The sequence below is a fragment of the Coenobita brevimanus genome, chromosome 104 (assembly GCF_032717465.1).
Source record: "Coenobita brevimanus isolate Jiangsu-jjx chromosome 104, ASM3271746v2, whole genome shotgun sequence".
Taxonomy (NCBI): Eukaryota; Metazoa; Arthropoda; class Malacostraca; order Decapoda; family Coenobitidae; genus Coenobita; species Coenobita brevimanus.
Window position 1 is genome coordinate 45977473 of NC_137057.1, and position 19382 is coordinate 45996854.

Here is a 19382-nt window from a genome sequence, read left to right on the forward strand (position 1 = left end):
CTTCATGTCCCCACTTCGGCACTAACACCCACCGTCCATATTGAATACACGCTAGAGCTGTCTCATACAGGACTGGTGTAGTGGTGTTAGCGGGGGTATTTTTACATGTCGGCTGGTCTTCTGGTAGATCAGTAAAGTCTGATTTAGTGATATTCAAATCATTAAACTCTGCCCCAGTGGGGATTTGAACCTGGGTCCGGTAGGACTGCAGGCCACCTCTCTACTGATTGAGCCACTGCCTCCCCTGGTGCTTCCCAACCCTCCTGTTTTGTGTGTTGTAAGGACAGCCTAGTCTGCTGGTGGGAAGAGCACAGATTTTCAGCAGGTTCTTGAAATTACTAATCAGCCATGCAACCACTTGACATAAAGGACCAGAACAATAAAGAATGAAGAGGGTTATGAGAAGTAGAAAATGATGTAGGGTAGACACTGGTAATACTGACTGAGCTGGCCCTGCTATTAATGAGAGTTGAGATGTGTAATATATGGACTACCCTGTATTAATGCCAGCTTTTTATCTTTCTTGGTCCCCTGTCTTGGTTCACCTTGAATGGTACGTGTGTATCAGTACTGGAATTTTCACATAAAGTTGCACCTTGCCTTCACTTACCCTAGAGTTTTATTGAGAACAGTCCATCTGTATATATTTGTGGTAACTTTGTCTTCAGGCTGTCAAAGTTCCTTGTGCATGGCGTCTGTGTGTAAGTGTTGCTCTTAATCTGTATCATCTTGACCCTGCTTCCACACTAGAATTTAAATGAAAACAACCTGTTCTGTATATCAATGCCAGTATTATCTCCCTCGTCAGGTTGTCTTGGTGTACGGAGTGTGGTGCCTGTGTCAGTGTTGGCACTAATTTGTATTATCATATCCGTGCATTGCCCTTGAGTTTCAGTGGTAACTCTGTCTCAGTCTTCAGGATCTCATGGTGCACTCTGTTTGGTGCCTGTGGGAAGTAGAAAATGATGCAGGTTTGACACTAGTAATACTGCCTGAGCCATCCTCACAAAACACTAGAATTGAGATGCCTACTATTTGGACTATGCTCTGTTAATACCAACTTTTTCTCCATCTCCAGGCTGTCTTGGTTTACTGTGTATGGTGCTTATGTGTTGGTGTTGGCGCTGATCTGCATAATCCTGCTGCCCCTTGCGGGAGTCTTTCGCCAGGCCAACGTATTCCTTCTCTTCATCCTCTTCATCCTGTATGGCTGCTCGTCTATCATGTTTTCCTTCATGCTCACACCATTCTTCAATAAAGCAAAGGTAAGAGGATTGTTTATGATAAAAAGATGAGTTTTGGGTGAGAGTAGAAGCATGTATGGACAAGTTTGAGAGGAGCGAGAGAGTGCTGTTGATTGGAGACATGAATGGCAAAGTCGGGAATGTACGAGTGGATGGAGTGGTTGGTCAGTGGGGTGTGCCAGCGGAAGTAGATGGGAATGGTAGTGCTTTGGTGGACATCTGTGCTGGTAAGGGGTTGGCAATAGCCAACACCTACTTTCGTCATAAGATGATCCACCGGTATACATGGAGAGTAATGAGGAGGATGGATGGTGAACTTGTTGAACGAAAGGCAATGATAGACTATGTGTGTGTGGATGAGCGAATGAGAAGACAAGTGTTGGATGCAAGGGTGTGGAGAGGGTGGGGGGAATGGAGTCTCGGACCATCACTTAGTGATGGCCAAGGTGAGCTGCAAAGAAAGTGGTTGAGGAGGCGTAGGTGAAGACAGGAGGAAGCAGCTCCTGTGAGAAGAGTGGAGAAATTGCAAGATAGTGAGAAGAGGACAGAGTATAAGAGCATAGTGGAAGAAAGATTGGGAAGGTATGAGCTAGAGCAGATGGAAGGGGTGGAAGACGTATGTAAGATATTCACGGAAGAGATAAGCGCAGCGTGTGAGGCGGTTTTGTGGAGTGAGGAGGAGATGCAAGGGTGTGCAAGGGACAGCATGGTGGAATGATGAGGTGAAACGAGCTGTGGAACAAAAGAAGAAGGCATATGGTGAATGGTTGGCGAGTAGAGGTAGGGGAGAAGATGAGAGAGAGAGAAGAGAGAGGTATATGTGAGCAGGAGAAGGGAGGTTAAGAGACTGGTGAAGGAGAGTAAGAAGAAAGTGGATGAAGAGTTTGGGAGGAATCTGAGTGTGAAATGGAGGGAGAGTAAGAAATTGTTTTGGAAGGAGGTAAAGAAAGTAAGGCAGTGTGAAAGGGGAAATAGTAGGGGAGTGAAAGATAGGAATAACAGATTGTTGGTGGAGAAGAGAGAGAAATTGAGGAGATGGAAGGAGCACTTTGAGGATGTGTTGAATGTAGAGAGTGAGAGCAGTGTGAGTATAAGTGGTTGGGGAATGGCTGGGAGAAGAAGAGATGAGAGGAGGGAGGAAGAGATCAGTAGGTCGGAAGTAGTGGAAGCAATGAAGAAGATTAAGCTGGGAAAGGCCCCAGGAATTGATGGAGTGTGTGGTGAAATGCTTAGGTATGGGGGTGAGATTGTTGTGGAGTGGATATGGAAGTTGTGTAGATTGGCTTGGGAAGAGGGAAGGGTTCCAGAGGACTGGAAATCAGGTATAATTGTTCCTCTGTACAAAGGAAAAGGGGAGAGAGAAGTATGTGGTAACCATAGGGGTATTTGCCTTCTTAGTGTGACTGGTAAAATATATGGTAGAATACTCATTGATAGGGTTAGGCATATGACAGAGGAGCTAGTTGGAGAAGAACAAGGGGGATTTAGGAAGGGAAAAGGGTGTGTAGATCAGATATTTGTTCTAAGATGTTTAGTGGAGAAGTATCTAGAGAAGGGAAGGAAAGTGTACGCTGCCTTCATGGACTTGGAGAAAGCTTATGACAGAATAGATAGGAAAGGTATGTGGAAGGTACTAAGAATATATGGAGTGGAGGGGAAATTGTTGAGTGCTGTGAAGAGTATGTACGAAGGAGCTAGGGCTACGGTGCGAGTGGATGGTGAGCTGAGTGAGTTCTTTGATCTCAATGTGGGACTGAAACAGGGGTGTGTAATGTCTCCATGGCTGTTTAATATATATATGGATGGGGTCGTAAAGGAGGTACAAGAAAGGGCAGTGGATGTGGGGGTGGCCCTAATGAATGAGGGTGAGATTTGGAAGCTTCCGGTGTTGCTGTTTGCTGATGATACAGTATTGTTGAGTGAAGATGAATGGGAGTTGCAAGGTTTGGTGAATGAATTTGGGACAGTGTGTAGGAGGAGGAAGCTGAAAGTTAATGTAAACAAAAGTAAAGTTATGGTGTTTGAGAGGAATGAAGTCACAGAGTGTGCAGTGAGGTTGGATGGTGAGGATATGGAGAATGTGAGTGCATTCAAGTACTTGGGTAGTGTGATGAGTAAGGATGGAACTTTGGGGGATGAAGTACGTGAAAGGGTACAGCAGGGAAGGAAGGTTGTTGGCACACTGAAAGCAGTGATGAGAAATAGGGAGGTGAGTATGGAAGTTAAGAAGTCACTGCATGATGGTATTGTGATCCCTACCCTGACGTATGGAAGCGAGGCGTGGACCTTGCAAGAGGGGAACAAGTCAAGAGTGAGAGCAGTGGAAATGAGTTACTTGAGAGGAGCATGTGGAATGACATGGAGGGACAGGTTGACGAATGAAGAAGTGAAGGAACGTTGTGGGGTAGATGTGGATGTGGTTGAAAAGATTAGGAGAAATACACTGAGGTGGTTTGGACATGTGGAGAGGATGGAGAATGAAAGACTGACTAAGAGGGTGTATGTAGGTGAGGTGGAGGGAGGGAGAGGGAGGGGTAGACCGAGGATGAGGTGGAGGGATGGAGTTGAGAGGTATATGAGGGAGGGGGGGGTGAGTTGGGGGAAGGGGAGTCAAATGGTGGGTGACAGAGTGACTTGGAGGCGTTTTGTCTGCGGCCACCCTTTGCGGGATTAGGGCGTCGGGCTATAGATAGATAGATAGATTATTGTACTTAACTCATTATAAGTCTGTACATGTCTTCTTCATTAAATTCTTGCCATCTCCTGATAATTTTACTTTTGTAGTGGCCCTATGCTCATATGGATGTGAACTTGGTAGACTGCAGGCTGAAGCTGCCTTTATGCAAACCACCATCCTCCTTTTAGGGGATAGGGAGGCAGCTGAGGGACATTCATCTAACTGGACATTGGGGCTGCTTAGTTATATCAGTGCCACCAAGTGAAGGCATCCATCTCCAGCATCCATCATTTTATTGGGCTGAGGTTAGACTATGAACTGGAGGGATTAGATCTAGCAACTTTTATTATTAAAGCCATTCCAAAGCTGAATAAAATTGTTTGGAAGTAGCAAAAATAAGCAAAAATTAATGTTACTGTACTTGGATTCAAGGGGTTAAGAGTAAGAATGGTGAATAAGGAAGAGGAATGGCTGGCAGAGTGAGAGGTATATGAGCACAAGGGAGCCTGGAGGCAAACCTGTCTTGACCTTCCCCTCTTGAATGGGTTCATAGGAGAGAGCAAGGCATCAGAGACAGTGATAATATGATGATTATGTATTTGAAATAGTGGAAGGCTGAATTAGACTGATGAAGGTGATGATTGTCAGTGTTGTGGATATAAAAATGTTAGAAGGTAATATAGCAGACGTTGATGTTGTGTTTGAAATAGGTTTAAGCTGTATCAGAATGATGATGATAACTGTTTTCATTGATGCTGTCCCTTGCCAAATTACAAAAAGATTTGATCAAAGAGCATGAAATTTACTTGTTAAGATCCAGAAAAGCAGAATCAGTTATGATCAAAATATGGTGAAGAACATTGTTAATATCTCACAGATTCACTAATTTTTCATGTTTTATATTGAAATATTTCTGGGAATGCACCTTTTTTTTTTTTTTTTTTTTTTTTTTTTTTTTTATACCTCCCAAAATTTTACTGTGGAGAATGCCATTCACCTCATTATGGACTTCATGGTTGCAGTACTTGTATCAGGATGACATTGCTGTGCACATTTACAGCTTCACCACACAGCCAAGGCAGCTGGGACTCATTTTGGTACACTGGGGATTCAGATTTTTAGGATGCTACCACTCCCAGGAAATCATATTTTGCAAACCCTGCCAAAAACTTTGGGTGATGATGATGATGATGATGATGATGATGATGATGATGATCTTAATACCAGATAGGAAATATTAGAGAATGTTAAAATGACCACAGTAGTTATTTTTATGTGAAGAATTGGGAAACATGGTTAAGATGATGATGATGACAACCACCGTACCCTATACTTCTGTCACCCTTAATTGGACAGGTTGCAGGTGTGGCAGGTAATCTGATCCAGGTGGCGCTGAGTCTGCTGTTCTACCTTCAAGTGTACCTGGGCACAGACTTGGATGCTGGGGTGTTCTGGGCATTGGCACTGCTTTCACCGTGTGCCTTCTCCATGGCTATTGATAAGGTATGTTGATGAAAAACTGTAATAAGACAACAAAACTGGTAAGAACAGAAAAAAATAAAAAATGCTTGGAGAAGACACTAACACTGCATTCACACTTTAACCTTGACTCCTGTCCTTCACTCATAACTGATCCACACCAAAACTGAGTCACTTCTTCCCTGACCCAAACTCATTGTATGTGTGAAGCTTGATTCACATTGGATTATGTATTAGTAGATGATCCATGACAACGAGTGGAAATGCTGGGTGGGAGAGACACACAGGTTAGAGCATGAATTCATTATTTTCGCTAGTATTTGGGGTTTCACAATACTCATCCTCAGAGAGTCTGAACAAGAAGTGATACATCTGAGACATTTATACCCCTGGAAATTGCCTCCCCCTTTCTTGTGTCACAGCCTGTAGGAAAATTCTGTCATCCTACCCCATCCCTGATTGCGACATTAGTGCTGTCCTTGCTGTATACTGTACCTGCATAGGCTGAAAAGTCCCTCCCTATGGTTGGCTACATTTTTTACATGTGAGCTGCTTCCAAAATTTTTCTCATCTGTTTATTCAGATCTTTCTCAGTGACTGCAGCTTCTTCCCATTTGGACCAAAGATTATGCTGATCTGTGTGTAACACTAGGGAATTACTGTAGATGTTTGGTGACACTTTATGTCTGCTTTGTGTTGTGCTATCCTTGTATCCATTCCTCGTCCTGTTTCCCCCATGTTTGTTTTAGAATAGCCAGTGCATGATGTGCTGACTACAGCATTGTTCTCATTTTTACTTCCTTTTTCTTTTATGTTGACTATTTCTCCTACTTTACATTCTGAGGATGCTGTGATCATAAGGCCTGCAGCAGGTTAGCTCTGGAACTATCTCTTTGTGTTTGTCTTTCCTATTGCCAATGATCCCCGGTCTTGCAAATGCAGCGTGTCCAGGCATCTCGAAATGAATGGATCTTGAATTTGGCTTTGTGTTATCTTGTTTTTGTGTTTTTCTTGGAGGGAACAATCTGCAAGCTCGTGGCTTTTGGTTCCTTCTTCCATGCATTAAAAAATAAATAAAAAGTACATGTTTATAGCTGAAGCTTTGGTTGAGTTGGAGACAGATACATATCTTGTACTGTCATCATATGTTTGAACATTGGCTTTATCTCTTTTCCTTTTAATTATATCAGTTGCTTTTTCTTTTACTTTTATCAGATGCCTACCAAATAGCATAGCTTCATTAAGGCATCTGTAATATATCTGATCTCATCTTCTATAAACTCATTACTGCAAAAATCTTAGGAAAATTTCTATAACAACTCCAGACTTAGTCCTTTCGTTGTGTGCAGAGATAGTGGATAAAGCCATCTTTGTTAGTTCGTACCATACTTTACACAAAGTATTTAGCTCCCTCAACTGTTCTCCATATTATCGTTCAGTACAGTAAGATTCCACCAATAACATCTAATTGGTGCCAGAAAAATGCTGTTATTAGTGAAAACTTTATTTGTATGACATTAAAATACATGCATAAAAGGTTTATTGGTGCTGCCACCCCAGGACTTTACCCATTTTTCCCATTTGAAGCCCTCCTATCACTACTGTTTTAGCTGAAATAATAAGATTAGTTAATAAATCATCATGGGTAATATAAAAGCCACACTTCATGTGGCTTTGTGTTTTGTTTTTGAGTTCTTTTTTGGCAGTCACTTTAGAATTTCCCGGGCATTTTGGAGGTTGGTCATTCCTTCCACCCCCAGCCCCAGTCCCCACAGGTACAGTGGAGGCCATTATCGACCATCAGCCCTTGCAACCACTGGTTATAGAGGTGAAAATATCACATGCGGCACTGCTCAGTACGGCTGTACTCCACCAACCGCGTTAAATTTGTGATGCTCAATTGACTCTGTGTGAACGTTTGAGCAAGTTTGAGCGAGAAGGAGCAACTACATAATCAAGATGGCGGCCAACAAATGCTATCCAAAATACACCTAGACGTCTCCTGCGAAATACCCATTATTTGAGTGAATCCAAATGTTTTTATAGAAACTGAGTATCTGTTCTAACTTACTGCTATTGTTGAAGTCATCATTGGTGAGATCTTACTGTATCTAAAAGTGGGAGTTTTTTCTCCTTCTCTTCTGTTGTGAAGTCTGACCAGATCTACACTGCCTCTTCTCTTCCCAAATTCCTAGTTGATGTTGATAAAATAGACATTTTCATTTCATCATAGAAGAGTAAATACTCTAATTTATCATATCTTCATACCATCTTGTGGTGGGAAAAGAGGTCATGGTGGTGGTGGTGGCAGTGGCAGTGATATGAGGTGTCCCATGGAACAAGGGCATATTATGTGGATTTGGCCAAGACCCCACCCTCAGAAAATCAGTGCGCATGCACCCCTGCTCCTTCATCATCTTCCCTGTTAGCTGGGAGTTCTTGAGAAGTACACATTGTCATTCCTTTGGGGTTATTAACTTTTTTTTTTTATACTGCCATCATGGAGAACTGAAATACATTCTCCTTCTCCTCTGAGAAAGCCCTCACATGCAAGAAAATGCACTTGTCATCCATCAAAATGGAAGTGAAGTGTAGTGAAAGAGAAGAGAAATTGGGGTGATGAGTATGTTATTAGTGTAATGAAATGTGGTAGGTGGGGGCACTCACCATCCACTCACTCAATGTAGTGCTGCTCTTGGGTGTCTGTCCTGTCCTCTCCTCCATCCTTCTTTCCTTCCATCTTCTTCTATCTTTCTTTCCTTCCTTCATTCTTTCCTCGTCTTTCTGCTTATGGGTGACTTTAAACTCCCTCTTCTGTCTTTCATTCCTTCATTCTTTCCTCTTTCTTCTGCCTATGGGTGACTCTACACTGAGTGACAAGCCAAATGGTTTCCTGTACACCAGGAAACTATTTACTACGCTGGGTTGTAACCATATAACCAAATATTGGCGCCTGGTGGTTTAGTGGGTAATTATTGTGCTCCAATCGGATTGAGCTGGTGAAGGTTTATATCCAAGGGGTGGTTGGGGTTTATGGCTCACGTAATGCCTCTCAGGGATGAGTGAGGTTGGTCACTCTCATCTTAAATGTCAGGACCAACTGCCTAGCCCCGGGCACCTACGCTCCTCATGGGGCAACGTAGGATTGGATGATGGATGGATGGATAGTAAGGATGGAAGTTTGGAGGATGAAGTGCTTGAAAGGGTACAACAAGGAAGAAAGGGTGCTGGTTCCTTGAAGGCAGTGATAAGAAACAGGGAAGTGAGCATGGAAGTGAAAAAGTTATTACATAACAGTATTGTGATACCAACTCTAACGTACGGAAGTGAAGCTTGGACGTTGTTGGAGGGACACAATTCAAGAGTGAGAGCAGTGGAAATGAGTTATTTGAGATGAGCCTGTGGAGTCACATGGAGAGAAGACTGACAGATGAGGATGTGAAGGAGCTTTGTGGTGTGGATGTGGATGTGATAGGAAGCATTAGGAGAAATACATTGAGGTGGTTTGGCCATGGAGAGGATGGAGGGTGAGGGACTGATGAGGAGAGTGTATGTGAGTGAGGTGGAGGGGGAGAGAGGGAGGGGAAGGCCAGGGATGAGAGGGAGGGATGGAGTGGAGAGGTATATGAGAGAGGGGTGTGTGAATTGGGAGCTGGGCAGTGAAATGGCAGGGAACAGAGTGACGTGGAGGCGATTTGTTTGTGGCCACCCTGTATAAGGGATTAAGGTGTCTGGCAGTAGACAGATAGATAGATAGAGTATGTTAGTGTTCATGGCCTGTGATTATGACATCTCATCCTTTAAATTTGTTAAATTCATTCCCTTTATTCAATATAATAACAACGGTAGTGGTGCGTCATGTTTCGGTTTTGGGGAGGTGGAAGAAATATTGATATTTTCTATGAGTGCTGGGTATGTTGGATAGACAACCACTATTAATGACTGTTTTCAATATTTTGACATCCAAACCGATTAAATTTAAACAGGTATTTGCTTCATAGCACTTCCCATCATTTAACCCCAATATACAGTAATGTTATTCAGCATGATATGTTTTACATTAACCTTTAATAAATTGAAAGTCTACAAAATTGCTGAATTTTTTGTGGGTGTACAAATAAATTCACACAGTCATTGCAGAGTTATTAACGGTCACTTTATAAATGCATTTATATCAAAACTATGTTTTGATTTATACCCTCTTGCTCCATGGGATGCCTCATATGTTTTGCTGTTATCAGACAGTCATGTTTAATTATTCAGACATTGAGTTGACATATTCTTAACAGTAGTATGATACTGCTGCTGCCACAGCTTCTGACGCTGAAACCATATTTGCCTTCATATTTAAGGAATAAATATTGCTATATATTATCTGCTCTTCAACATGCAAGCACTTATGTTTGACTGTTCTGACATTGAGTTGACATACTTTCGAGTGATGATGATGATGATGCATTGGTATGTCTTCATATTAAAAGGAGAAATGTTTCAATATTTAATCTACTTTTCAACTTTCAGACCATCATGTTTGACTACTCGGACGTTGGCTTGTCCTACTCTCGGCTGTGGGATGGCCCGGGTCTGCCTTTTGCTGGGAGTCTGATCATGATCTCAATTGACATCGTTATTTACCTTTTCTTGGCCTACTACTTGGACAATGTTGTTCCAAGTAAGTGACGCACCCATATGTTGTGTTCTGCCTTGCCATTTATCTGTCTGTCTGGCTGAGTATCAATCTATCATCCTATCTTATCTCTGCTTGATGCTCTCTCTTGTGATTTCAGAACTTCGTTTCCATGGGAGTTGTTCTGTGCTGATGACTTGGTGTTGATTGCAGAGAATGAGAAGATGGCAGAGAAAAGATTTAGGAAGTGGAGAGATAGAATGGGGTACAAGGGGTTGAGCCTAAATATGAATAAAATAAGTGATATCTAAGGCTGGTGGTAGTACCGTCAAAGCAGAAGGAATGTGGCCATGTGCTGTTTGCCACAAGGGTATGGGAAATAACTCATCTTGTGCAGTGTTAGTGATAAGTGGGTGCATAATAGATGTAGTGGTATTAGAAGTAGGTTGTGCAAAAATGCTGATTTTTTTGTGTGTGGTGTGTTGGAGAGAGCATGTAGAGATTGACAGGCTTAAAAGAATTGATCTTGCTGAAGAGTCTTTTGAGTGTGGAGGAGTTTTTTCATTTGAGAGACTTGTTATGTGCTGGAGGTGGGACTGGAGCTAGCTCTGATTCTAGGGTTTGGAGTGGTTGGAAGAACCTCAGGGAGCTGTTGCCCATTCAGACATTAAAGGGGCACTGCTTCCATGCTAAGAGGCCCTTGTATACAGCATGTAATAGGAGTGTAATGCTGTTTGATAGTGAAGCTTGGACAATAAAGGAAGAGGATATTCATAGGCTGAAACATACAGAGGTGATGATGATTATATAGATGTGTAATGCACCCCTCAGAGAGAGGATTGAGGGAGCTAGGATTACAATTGATGAGAGGAAGGATGGGACTTGAATGTATTAAGTTTTGTGATGAGGAGGAGGGGGGGATTGAGATGGTTTGACCAGGTGGAAAAGATGGAGGATGACAAGTGGGTGTGAAGGGTGGGATGTGAATGTTGAGGGTAGGGTTGTGAGAGGCAGACCAAAAAAAAAAAAAAAAAAAAAAACTAGGACGAGGTCATTGAGTGTGACCTTGGGGATAAGGGACTGAATAGAGAGACTGCCAGAGATAGTGTGGAGAGCTGCTATTAGGTGACCAAGACCGATGCATGCAGGCATGTTAGAGCCTTTATAAACGAATGATGAATGACAAGACTTCTGTGTCAGCCTATTCCTGGTTTACTACCTGGCCACTGTTGTTCCAAGTAACTCGCCCACCTCTGTGTTGTGTTCTTACATCCTCTTGTTGTTGTTGTTGTTGTGGCCCCAGATTCATTTGAATGTGAACCAGGTTTATTGCAGGCTGAAATTGCCCTTACAGTCCAGCATCCTCCTTTCAGAGGATAAGGAGGGAGTTGAGGGATATTTGTATAACTGGGGGGCTGTAACACCTGGTTGTATCCGTACCACCTTGTGAAGGCGTCCCTCTGCGACACTGTTCTCTTACCTTGCTCAGTCTAACTAACTGTCATCTAATCCTTTGTTGTGTTATCAGGAACATAGGCACCTGGGGCTAGGCTACTCATTCCAGGCATTTAAGGCAAGAGTGATCAGTCACCTTTCCCTAAGCAGTACCAATATTACATGAACAGTAAACCTCACCCATCCCACTGATGTAAGCCCGTATGGACCACATTCAGTTGGAGTGCCATAACACACTAGATTGCCAGATGTTCATTTGGTTATGTGGTTACAACTTGATGTAGTAAATTGTGTCAGGACATGCAAGAAGCCTTTTATAATAATTAGGTGGATTTGTGGCCCATTTCACTAGGCTTAATTGACACTGGATTTTTTCATGCTTCCCTTTTTGCATTTCCTAACTTAATTCATTTATTAGTGAGACAGAGAGATCGGGTGATACATATAATTGTGATGATGATGATGGTGATGTGATTGGTTTGTTTTTACCTGATGGAACTGAACCCCACCCACCCCTTGAATGTTTTATGTGAAATTGGATGAGCCTTAGTTATGGGATAGGAATGAGTTGTCTTGGTTATTGTACCCTTTTTACCCTAACTTGGCCCAGCGTTTTGTCCTTTTGCAGAATCTTTCACATAACTGAGTGGCAGAAAAATTAATGGCGTGCATATGTATCCTTTTCATGTCAGTTTTTTCTGACTATCACCATATTTTATTGTTAGTCTGTTCTTACAAGTCAGCATAGGATGGAGAGATGATAATTTTTAACCCAAGTTAGCTTAACAATAGCATAGTCAAATCATCTTTTCAGTCTGACCACACTTGGCCATCAACAAAGTGAAATGAGTTAGGGATCTAGTGATACAAAATTATACATTATTTGAGTTCATTTAACTATGGAGAAATTGTCATCTTATTTGGGCTGTTAGTTTAGCATCCAGTCCTTATAAAACATCAGCTGTATCATGGCCAGTCTCCCTTAAGTATAAGCATGGGGTCATCTGATTTTATTTTGATTTATTTATGTATATATCTGTATCTTGCTAGTGCCATAATCCCATAAGGAATGACCACAAATAAATTGTCTTCATGTCACACTGTTCTTTGTCATTTAGTTACCCTCCCTCCTGCTCACATCCCTCTCTTGTATGTCTCTCCACTCCATCCCTCCAGCTCATCCTTGGTGTCCTCTTCTACCTCATTCACATACATGCTCCTATACTGTACTTTTGTTACTCTAACTTGGCCCAGATTTTCATCCTTTTGCACCTTATTTCATGTAGCTCAGTGGCAGAAAAAGACAATACTGTGGCCTCTGTATCCTTTCCTTAACACTTTTTCATGTCCAGCACTATATTTTCGTGTATTGTTACAGTTCAGAACTTAGGATGGAGAGATGGCAATTTTGTGCCAAGTTAGCGTAAAAACAGTGTAGTCAGTCTCATTCTCCATCCTCTGCACATGACCAGACCACCTTAACACTTTCAATCACATCCTTGTCAGTACCACAGTGCTCCTTTATGTCTTCATTTGTCTGTCTGTCTTTACCTGCATTTCCACATGTGCCTCTCAAGTAACTCCTTTTGATTTGTACTCTTCTCTTTTCAGGTGAATATGGTACAAAGCAAAAACCTTGGTTCTTATTCCAGAAATCGTTTTGGATGGGGAAAGATAGCAGTTTCCAGGTATAAGTCCTTTGGTTCTGTTAAGTCTTGTTCTTATCTTAGTTTTACGGTAAAACTTGTGTCATTGTTAATCCATTCAGTTTTGTGATGCATTTTTCTAATATACAATTTACCAACCAGGCAGTTCTTTTTAGATAAGTTTAGAACCAGGACATTGAAGGGGTTAATGTAAGCTATGTTTGATCTCACAGGTTTGAACAGTCTCTTCTGAGGTGAATAAAATCATGTGGGACTTTCAAGAACAACAGGGAAAAAATGCCCTTGGATTAACCCGCCCCATCCCAACGTTTTCTGGGCAGTGGTACGCCCCAGTCCCGTCATTTTGGACCTTTTTTTTTATTTTTTTTTTTTTTTTTTGCTCAAACATCCGCTTTTGGTGAGAAACATTGAAAATTCATAGAGAAATCGCTTGCCTGAGATTTAAAATACTCGATTCAGGTACGAGTACCTCCTTACCTGACTGGGTTTTCTAATAGGCTGGCACCAAAGAAAACGAGTTCTGTGGGAGGGTAACTATTTTATCCACTCATAAACATTATTTATTTATTTACTTGGTATGAATTTATATGTAATACAAGAGTATATTGGTTTTCAAACAGTAATATAGGCATTATAAGCATTGTTCCACTCACTAACTAATCACCATACCTGACCTCTTTTGCCACATTACCTGATCATTATTTCTGACTGTTTCTTCCTCTAATGCTATGTAAACTTTGTCCTCCACATTGTCATCGATTGGGGAATCACTCTGGCCCTGAATGTCTTTATTGGCCAGGTCACTGGTAACAGGTGAATTGCCGAGACAATGGCGTGCAGGGAGTGGGGGAGAGGTTATGCGGTGTAAGGCATTGTCCTTGCTTGGCATCTTGTAGAGGAATAGAGGAAGTTGTTCCGTGTATACGTGCCAAAAATCACGCGAAATCACTCGCGAAAATTGAAAATTGTGCAAATAAGGGACCTTGCAATGTTCCCGGGTTAATTTACGTCTCTGGGATATGAGTGTACATCATGTGAGGACGTGAATTCACGTCTCCGGGACGTGGCGGGTTAAAAAGGGTTACTATAAAACCACGTGGGGATTTCGAGAATGTTAGGAAAAAAGCACCCTTGGTTTGAAGAAATTAACTCCTTCAGTATAAGGACTAGTTGTAATGAAAACTACCTGTTGAAGATAGTGTTATGTGATATACCTTGGTTACCATATACAAACAGTCCATAATGTAAGTAAGGAAAGTGTCCTAAAATGTTTCTACTTATTTGTTGCCATAATGTGGGGTACACTGACAGATCAGCTTCATAGATAGCAATGAAACTTTCATTGAAAACCAGATATTATTTGTATAAGTAATGGATGCATTACTTATACTGTATAGGTTACTGTAACTCAGAAAAACTGGCTGTTAGCTTGAGAGGCAGCAGGGAAATGTTTTTTAACAATTTTTCTTTATTGTACTGACGTGTTATGGTGGTAGGAAGTGGCAAACATCATCCACTCAATTTGATGTAGTACTGCCTTCATTTCCCTTCTCCTTCATCAATCTTTATCTGTCCTTCTCTCTTCCTATTTCTCCCTTCCATTCTGTCACTTCTTAACACTATTACTCATCCTTCTCACTTCAGATGGCTCTTCACTGAGTGATAAGCCTAGTGGTTTCCTGTAACTCAGGAAACCATGTACAATGCTGGGTGGTAAGTTGGGAACCATAAAATCAAATAATGGGATGGTGTGGAGCCTACTGTGGTGCTCCTGTTAACTGGCTGGAGAGATACAAATGCAGCATCCATCCAGGAACCAGACCTCCACACCCTTCCCTTCATCTCGCTGTGGCAAGGCACTGTCAATAGTGAATTCATCAGTTCAGTTTAACTTTGCAGTTGAAGCCGACTTGAGTTGCCATTTTTGCAGCTGTTTGACTGTTAGTATGACAAGAACTCTGGTAATAAAAAGCTTGTCATGTTTCCTTTCCCACCTGTATACTCTGTAGCCGTAATTAAAAGGTGAGTATTAATCACAGTTGATGACGCAGGCTGGGTAAGTAGTATCCAGCATGTGAAACAGTAATAGAATGGATTAGAAAGGAACATGGGCAACATTTAAATTCAACCTTGACAATCCCACTCATCCACAGATTTCTGGTATTATGACATCATCATGATGACAAAGATGCCTGAGTTTCCACACTGTTTATCAGTAATGATGTTTGCCCGGTGTTTTTATGCCTAATACATTCTCCTGTTAGCAAGGGAACATTGGTCTTCTACATGGGATGGCCCTGCAGTGACAGTTGCTTGTTTTGGTTGATGAGTTTGCTTAGCTAGACAGGCCAAGATTACTCAACAATAACATCAAAGGCCGTAACAGGAAAAAAAAGAGTGCCATATGGGCAGCCTTTAACCCACAGAGCCCAGGGATGTCTTTTTCATTTTATGTTTGCCATCTCCTAATTTTATAGAGCATAGGAAAACCATTTTTATCTGGAGGTGTTAGATACAGTATAGCCATAATATGTCCCTTCAGTGTGAGAGGCTTCTCCTAAGATGAGTAAATTTGTTTGGAAGTAACAAAAAGAGACTAGAAAGAACTTTATCCAGATTCCAGAATACAGTAAAAGTCCAATTCTTCGGCATCCAATTCCCCGGCAAATCTGACATTTCGGCAGTTTTGAGAAATAGTCCCATTTACGAAAATCTCTGATCGTTCGGCAGATTTTCCGATTTTTTTCGTCAGTCTTGAAATTCTCCATGAGTCCTGAGAGCCTGTTGCAGGACCTTCTACTGCTGGGGACTTCTTCCAGCAGTAGCAGACTCCAATCAACCCCTTCTATTGTACATATGTAAATAAGGAACCTACTATAAGTTTAGGTAAGTGCTTGTGAACTTGTAGGCCTACTGTACCATTATATTTATATACAGTATGTTCACTAATTTCTTTATTTTTCATATTCATGTATAGTACTGTATTCATTACAGTATTGTACAGTATCAAACAGTATACAGTACTCTCTCCAAACACATTTGTAATGATATGAGTAGTGATGATAGTGTTCACCGAAACATGTAAGGTACTGAGTGGGCAGGGTTTTTGATAATTCGGCAATTTTGATTTTTCGGCATTTGCCTGGTCCCATAGATGCCGAAAAATAGGACTTCTACTGTATATGAAGACTTAGTGTATTCAATGCTCCCTTCCACAGTTTGTCAGCCTGAATTCCTCGGACAACCAGGCGTATGATGAAACAGACGTTCCAGACAATCCCGATGTGGAGCCAGTGCCGTCACACATGAAGAAAAAAGTTGCCGTACGGATCCGCAACCTAAGAAAGACTTACCACTCGAGGGGGAAGGACCCGGTGAATGCTGTTGATGGTGAGTATTGTAGACAGAATAAGATCTCCTTAAGTTGGACCAATTGAGGCATAAGTTTGTCCAACTTATCTGGATCACCCCATCCCTTAGGGAATTGTGGTTTTGCCATAAAGATAATCTTGTAAGAAATAAATAAATAAGCACGTAAACCCTTCATAGGCAGGTATTTTGGGAAGTTTTATTTTTCCCTGTGGATTGGTTACATATTATGTAGATTTTGAAAAATGACAAGAAAATACAGTACCAACAAGCCTGAATTGTGTCCGACTTGAGGGGTTTCATACATACAGATGTCCGACTTAAAGAGATCCTACTGTATTGAGAAAACTAGTGAGATAGATACAGTTATTGAGCCCACAACTTGAAAAAGAATTATCATTGGATGGGGTAGGGGACCAGTTAATGCCGTCAATGGTGGGTATTGTACAGATATTTGAGACAGTTAATGGGAAAGATATTGAGCTGTCCTAATCTGCAACCTGAGAAATACTTATTACGGTACTTGGAGGGGAAGGACCCTGATTGACTAACCACTTGAGGGAAATGGATTCAGTTAATGCTGTGGATGGTGGGTATTATAGACAGGTATTGAGTCAGCTAATGAAATAGATATTGAGCCATACAAATCTGTAGTCTAGGAGACTTACCATACACAGGGGTATTGAGATAGGAATTGAGAGAGATACAGGGTGTTCCAGAATATTGCAGCTTTTTTTCCTCTTAGTACATAGTATGGTAGTTGCAACCCCAGGCTTGTCTGAACATGAACCAGTGGACTGCAGGCTGGAGTTGCCCTCTTCCTGCAAGTCCACTGTCCTCCATTCAGGGGGATAGGGAAACAACTGAGGAATGTTTGTATACCAGGTACTGAAGTCACCCAGCTGTATCAGTGCCACCACGTGAAGGCTTCCTGCTCTGGCCCTTCATAGTGTAAACTGGTGGAAGGAGGTGACTCAGCCTAATAGATAACAGTGGAACTGTAATAGGCAATTTTTCTTTGATAACTATGTACTTAAAACCAATGAAGAATGTCCAGTAAGGTGAAAAACAATGAAGAATGTCCACTAAGGTGATACATAATGAAAACTTGGGTGTTGAAACTTAAAGAGATAGATATCAAGAGAGATTTTGAGAGAAGTGGCCATCTGGTTTCACAGACTGATAGAGGGCCATATTGAGAAAGGTTCCCATTTGGATTCGCAGACTGAGAAAGAAACATATTGAGAAAGATATTGTGAGAAGTTTTGAGAAAGATGGCCATTCAGATTCGCAAACTGAGGAAGATATACCACATCAGGAGCAAGGATCCGATTAATGTTGATGGAGGGCATTGTAGACAGGCACTTGGTGGTTAATGTTATTGACGGGTTATTGAGAAAGGTTCCTGGTCACTTAGTGTTAAGAATTTCAAGTCAGAGTTATAGCTAAGCTTATTCTAATTTTCCTTGGAAGTGATCATTTTTTGCAGACTTTGGTACAGACTCATTTATTTGTCTCGTGTGAAAAAAAAAATGTGCACATACGTAGTGTACATAGACATAAACCGTCTCACTACAGACTTTCTTTTTGGGTAATTATTGCTGTCCCAGACTTTATTCAGCTTAGGAGAGACTTTCTGAAATGGAGGGATTAAATGTAGCCTTCATTAGCCATCTTGGTAATTGGGTACTCATCAAAAGTTGAACATTATCCAGTCGTAGCAAGAATATTATTTAGTGTTGCTGATGTGGTTTATTCACCATAATTTGGTGGAGATTTTATTCTTTTTGCAGCTGATCTGTAGTATGACAGAATGAGACAATATTTTGACTCAGCCTTAAAGGTGGAATGATGGTAGTATTAGGCCAGATTGTATTGAAAAGAGTATAGGCAGTCCATGTGTTATGCACATAGTTTCACAGCTTTTTTTCATACATATGACACTGCAAACTAGGGGAAACTGGCCAGTTATCTGTCTCGGTAGCAAATGGAACTATAAACAACAACTTTTCTGTAATTTGTAATGGAGTTATGCCATTGATTGCTAGAATTTCTTTTGGGTGAAGAAAATCACATGATTTTCGTCTAAAGAAAATTCGTGCATGCACCAGTGTCATGGTTACTTAAGACTGTTTTTAAGTTTCTAACTTCAAGGATTTCTCTGTTAACCTATGTGTAGTACCGTACAAACTCTTAACCCATGGGCTGCGGCAAGGGGTTGTGCAAACATCCCCCATGATGTGGTGTTTTTTACCCACAACTGCCTTTCCTGGGGTGATAATTTTGCAGGAAATGCATTACATATTGCGTACTTTTGCGGATCATTTTTTGTGGTGAACTGGACTCGAGGTAGGGGTGGGAATGAGAGCTACCAGTTTCCCTTATACAGTACCCCATCAATTTTGTGTCACGCTGATCGTTTTAGAACTTTTGTGGTGCATTGTTGAAAATCTCACTCATACGAATTATGTCACAGCTTTCCTATACACCCCGAACATGAGGTATGTCATAGTCCATGGGTTAAATCTGACGTGCTTGGTTCCAAATGCTGTACAGAAAAGTTAATATTCTGGAAAGTGAAATAATTGTGATATTTTTTGGAAAAACATGTAATACCGGTAAATAGTGTAGAGCACTGAACAGTAAACACCAATAACCTTACATTAGTAATTCATCATTTGTTCTCACACTTGTCTACAAAAGAAATAAGACTTAACTATTCATTGAATGTGTAAAGACATATATCAACAACCCTAAAAAAAAAGGGGGGGGGGATGAGGAATTGGATTTTTGTAGGTGGGAGTTTGTACTGTAGTACTAGTAGTAATTTAAAACACACACACACACACACACACACACACACA

At 41.3% G+C, this 19382-nt stretch overlaps 1 protein-coding gene across 1 annotated transcript in view; it reads left to right on the forward strand.

The window, feature by feature from the left end:
- Positions 1–19382, forward strand: part of LOC145416099 (cholesterol transporter ABCA5-like) — a 107445-nt gene that overhangs the window by 33947 nt on the left and 54116 nt on the right. Inside the window, exons 12-16 of the mRNA XM_080285190.1 lie at positions 1079–1265; positions 5278–5424; positions 9922–10072; positions 13094–13170; positions 16368–16539. Coding sequence (XP_080141316.1) covers positions 1079–1265; positions 5278–5424; positions 9922–10072; positions 13094–13170; positions 16368–16539 — 734 coding nt within the window. The remainder of the gene's footprint in view (positions 1–1078; positions 1266–5277; positions 5425–9921; positions 10073–13093; positions 13171–16367; positions 16540–19382) is intronic.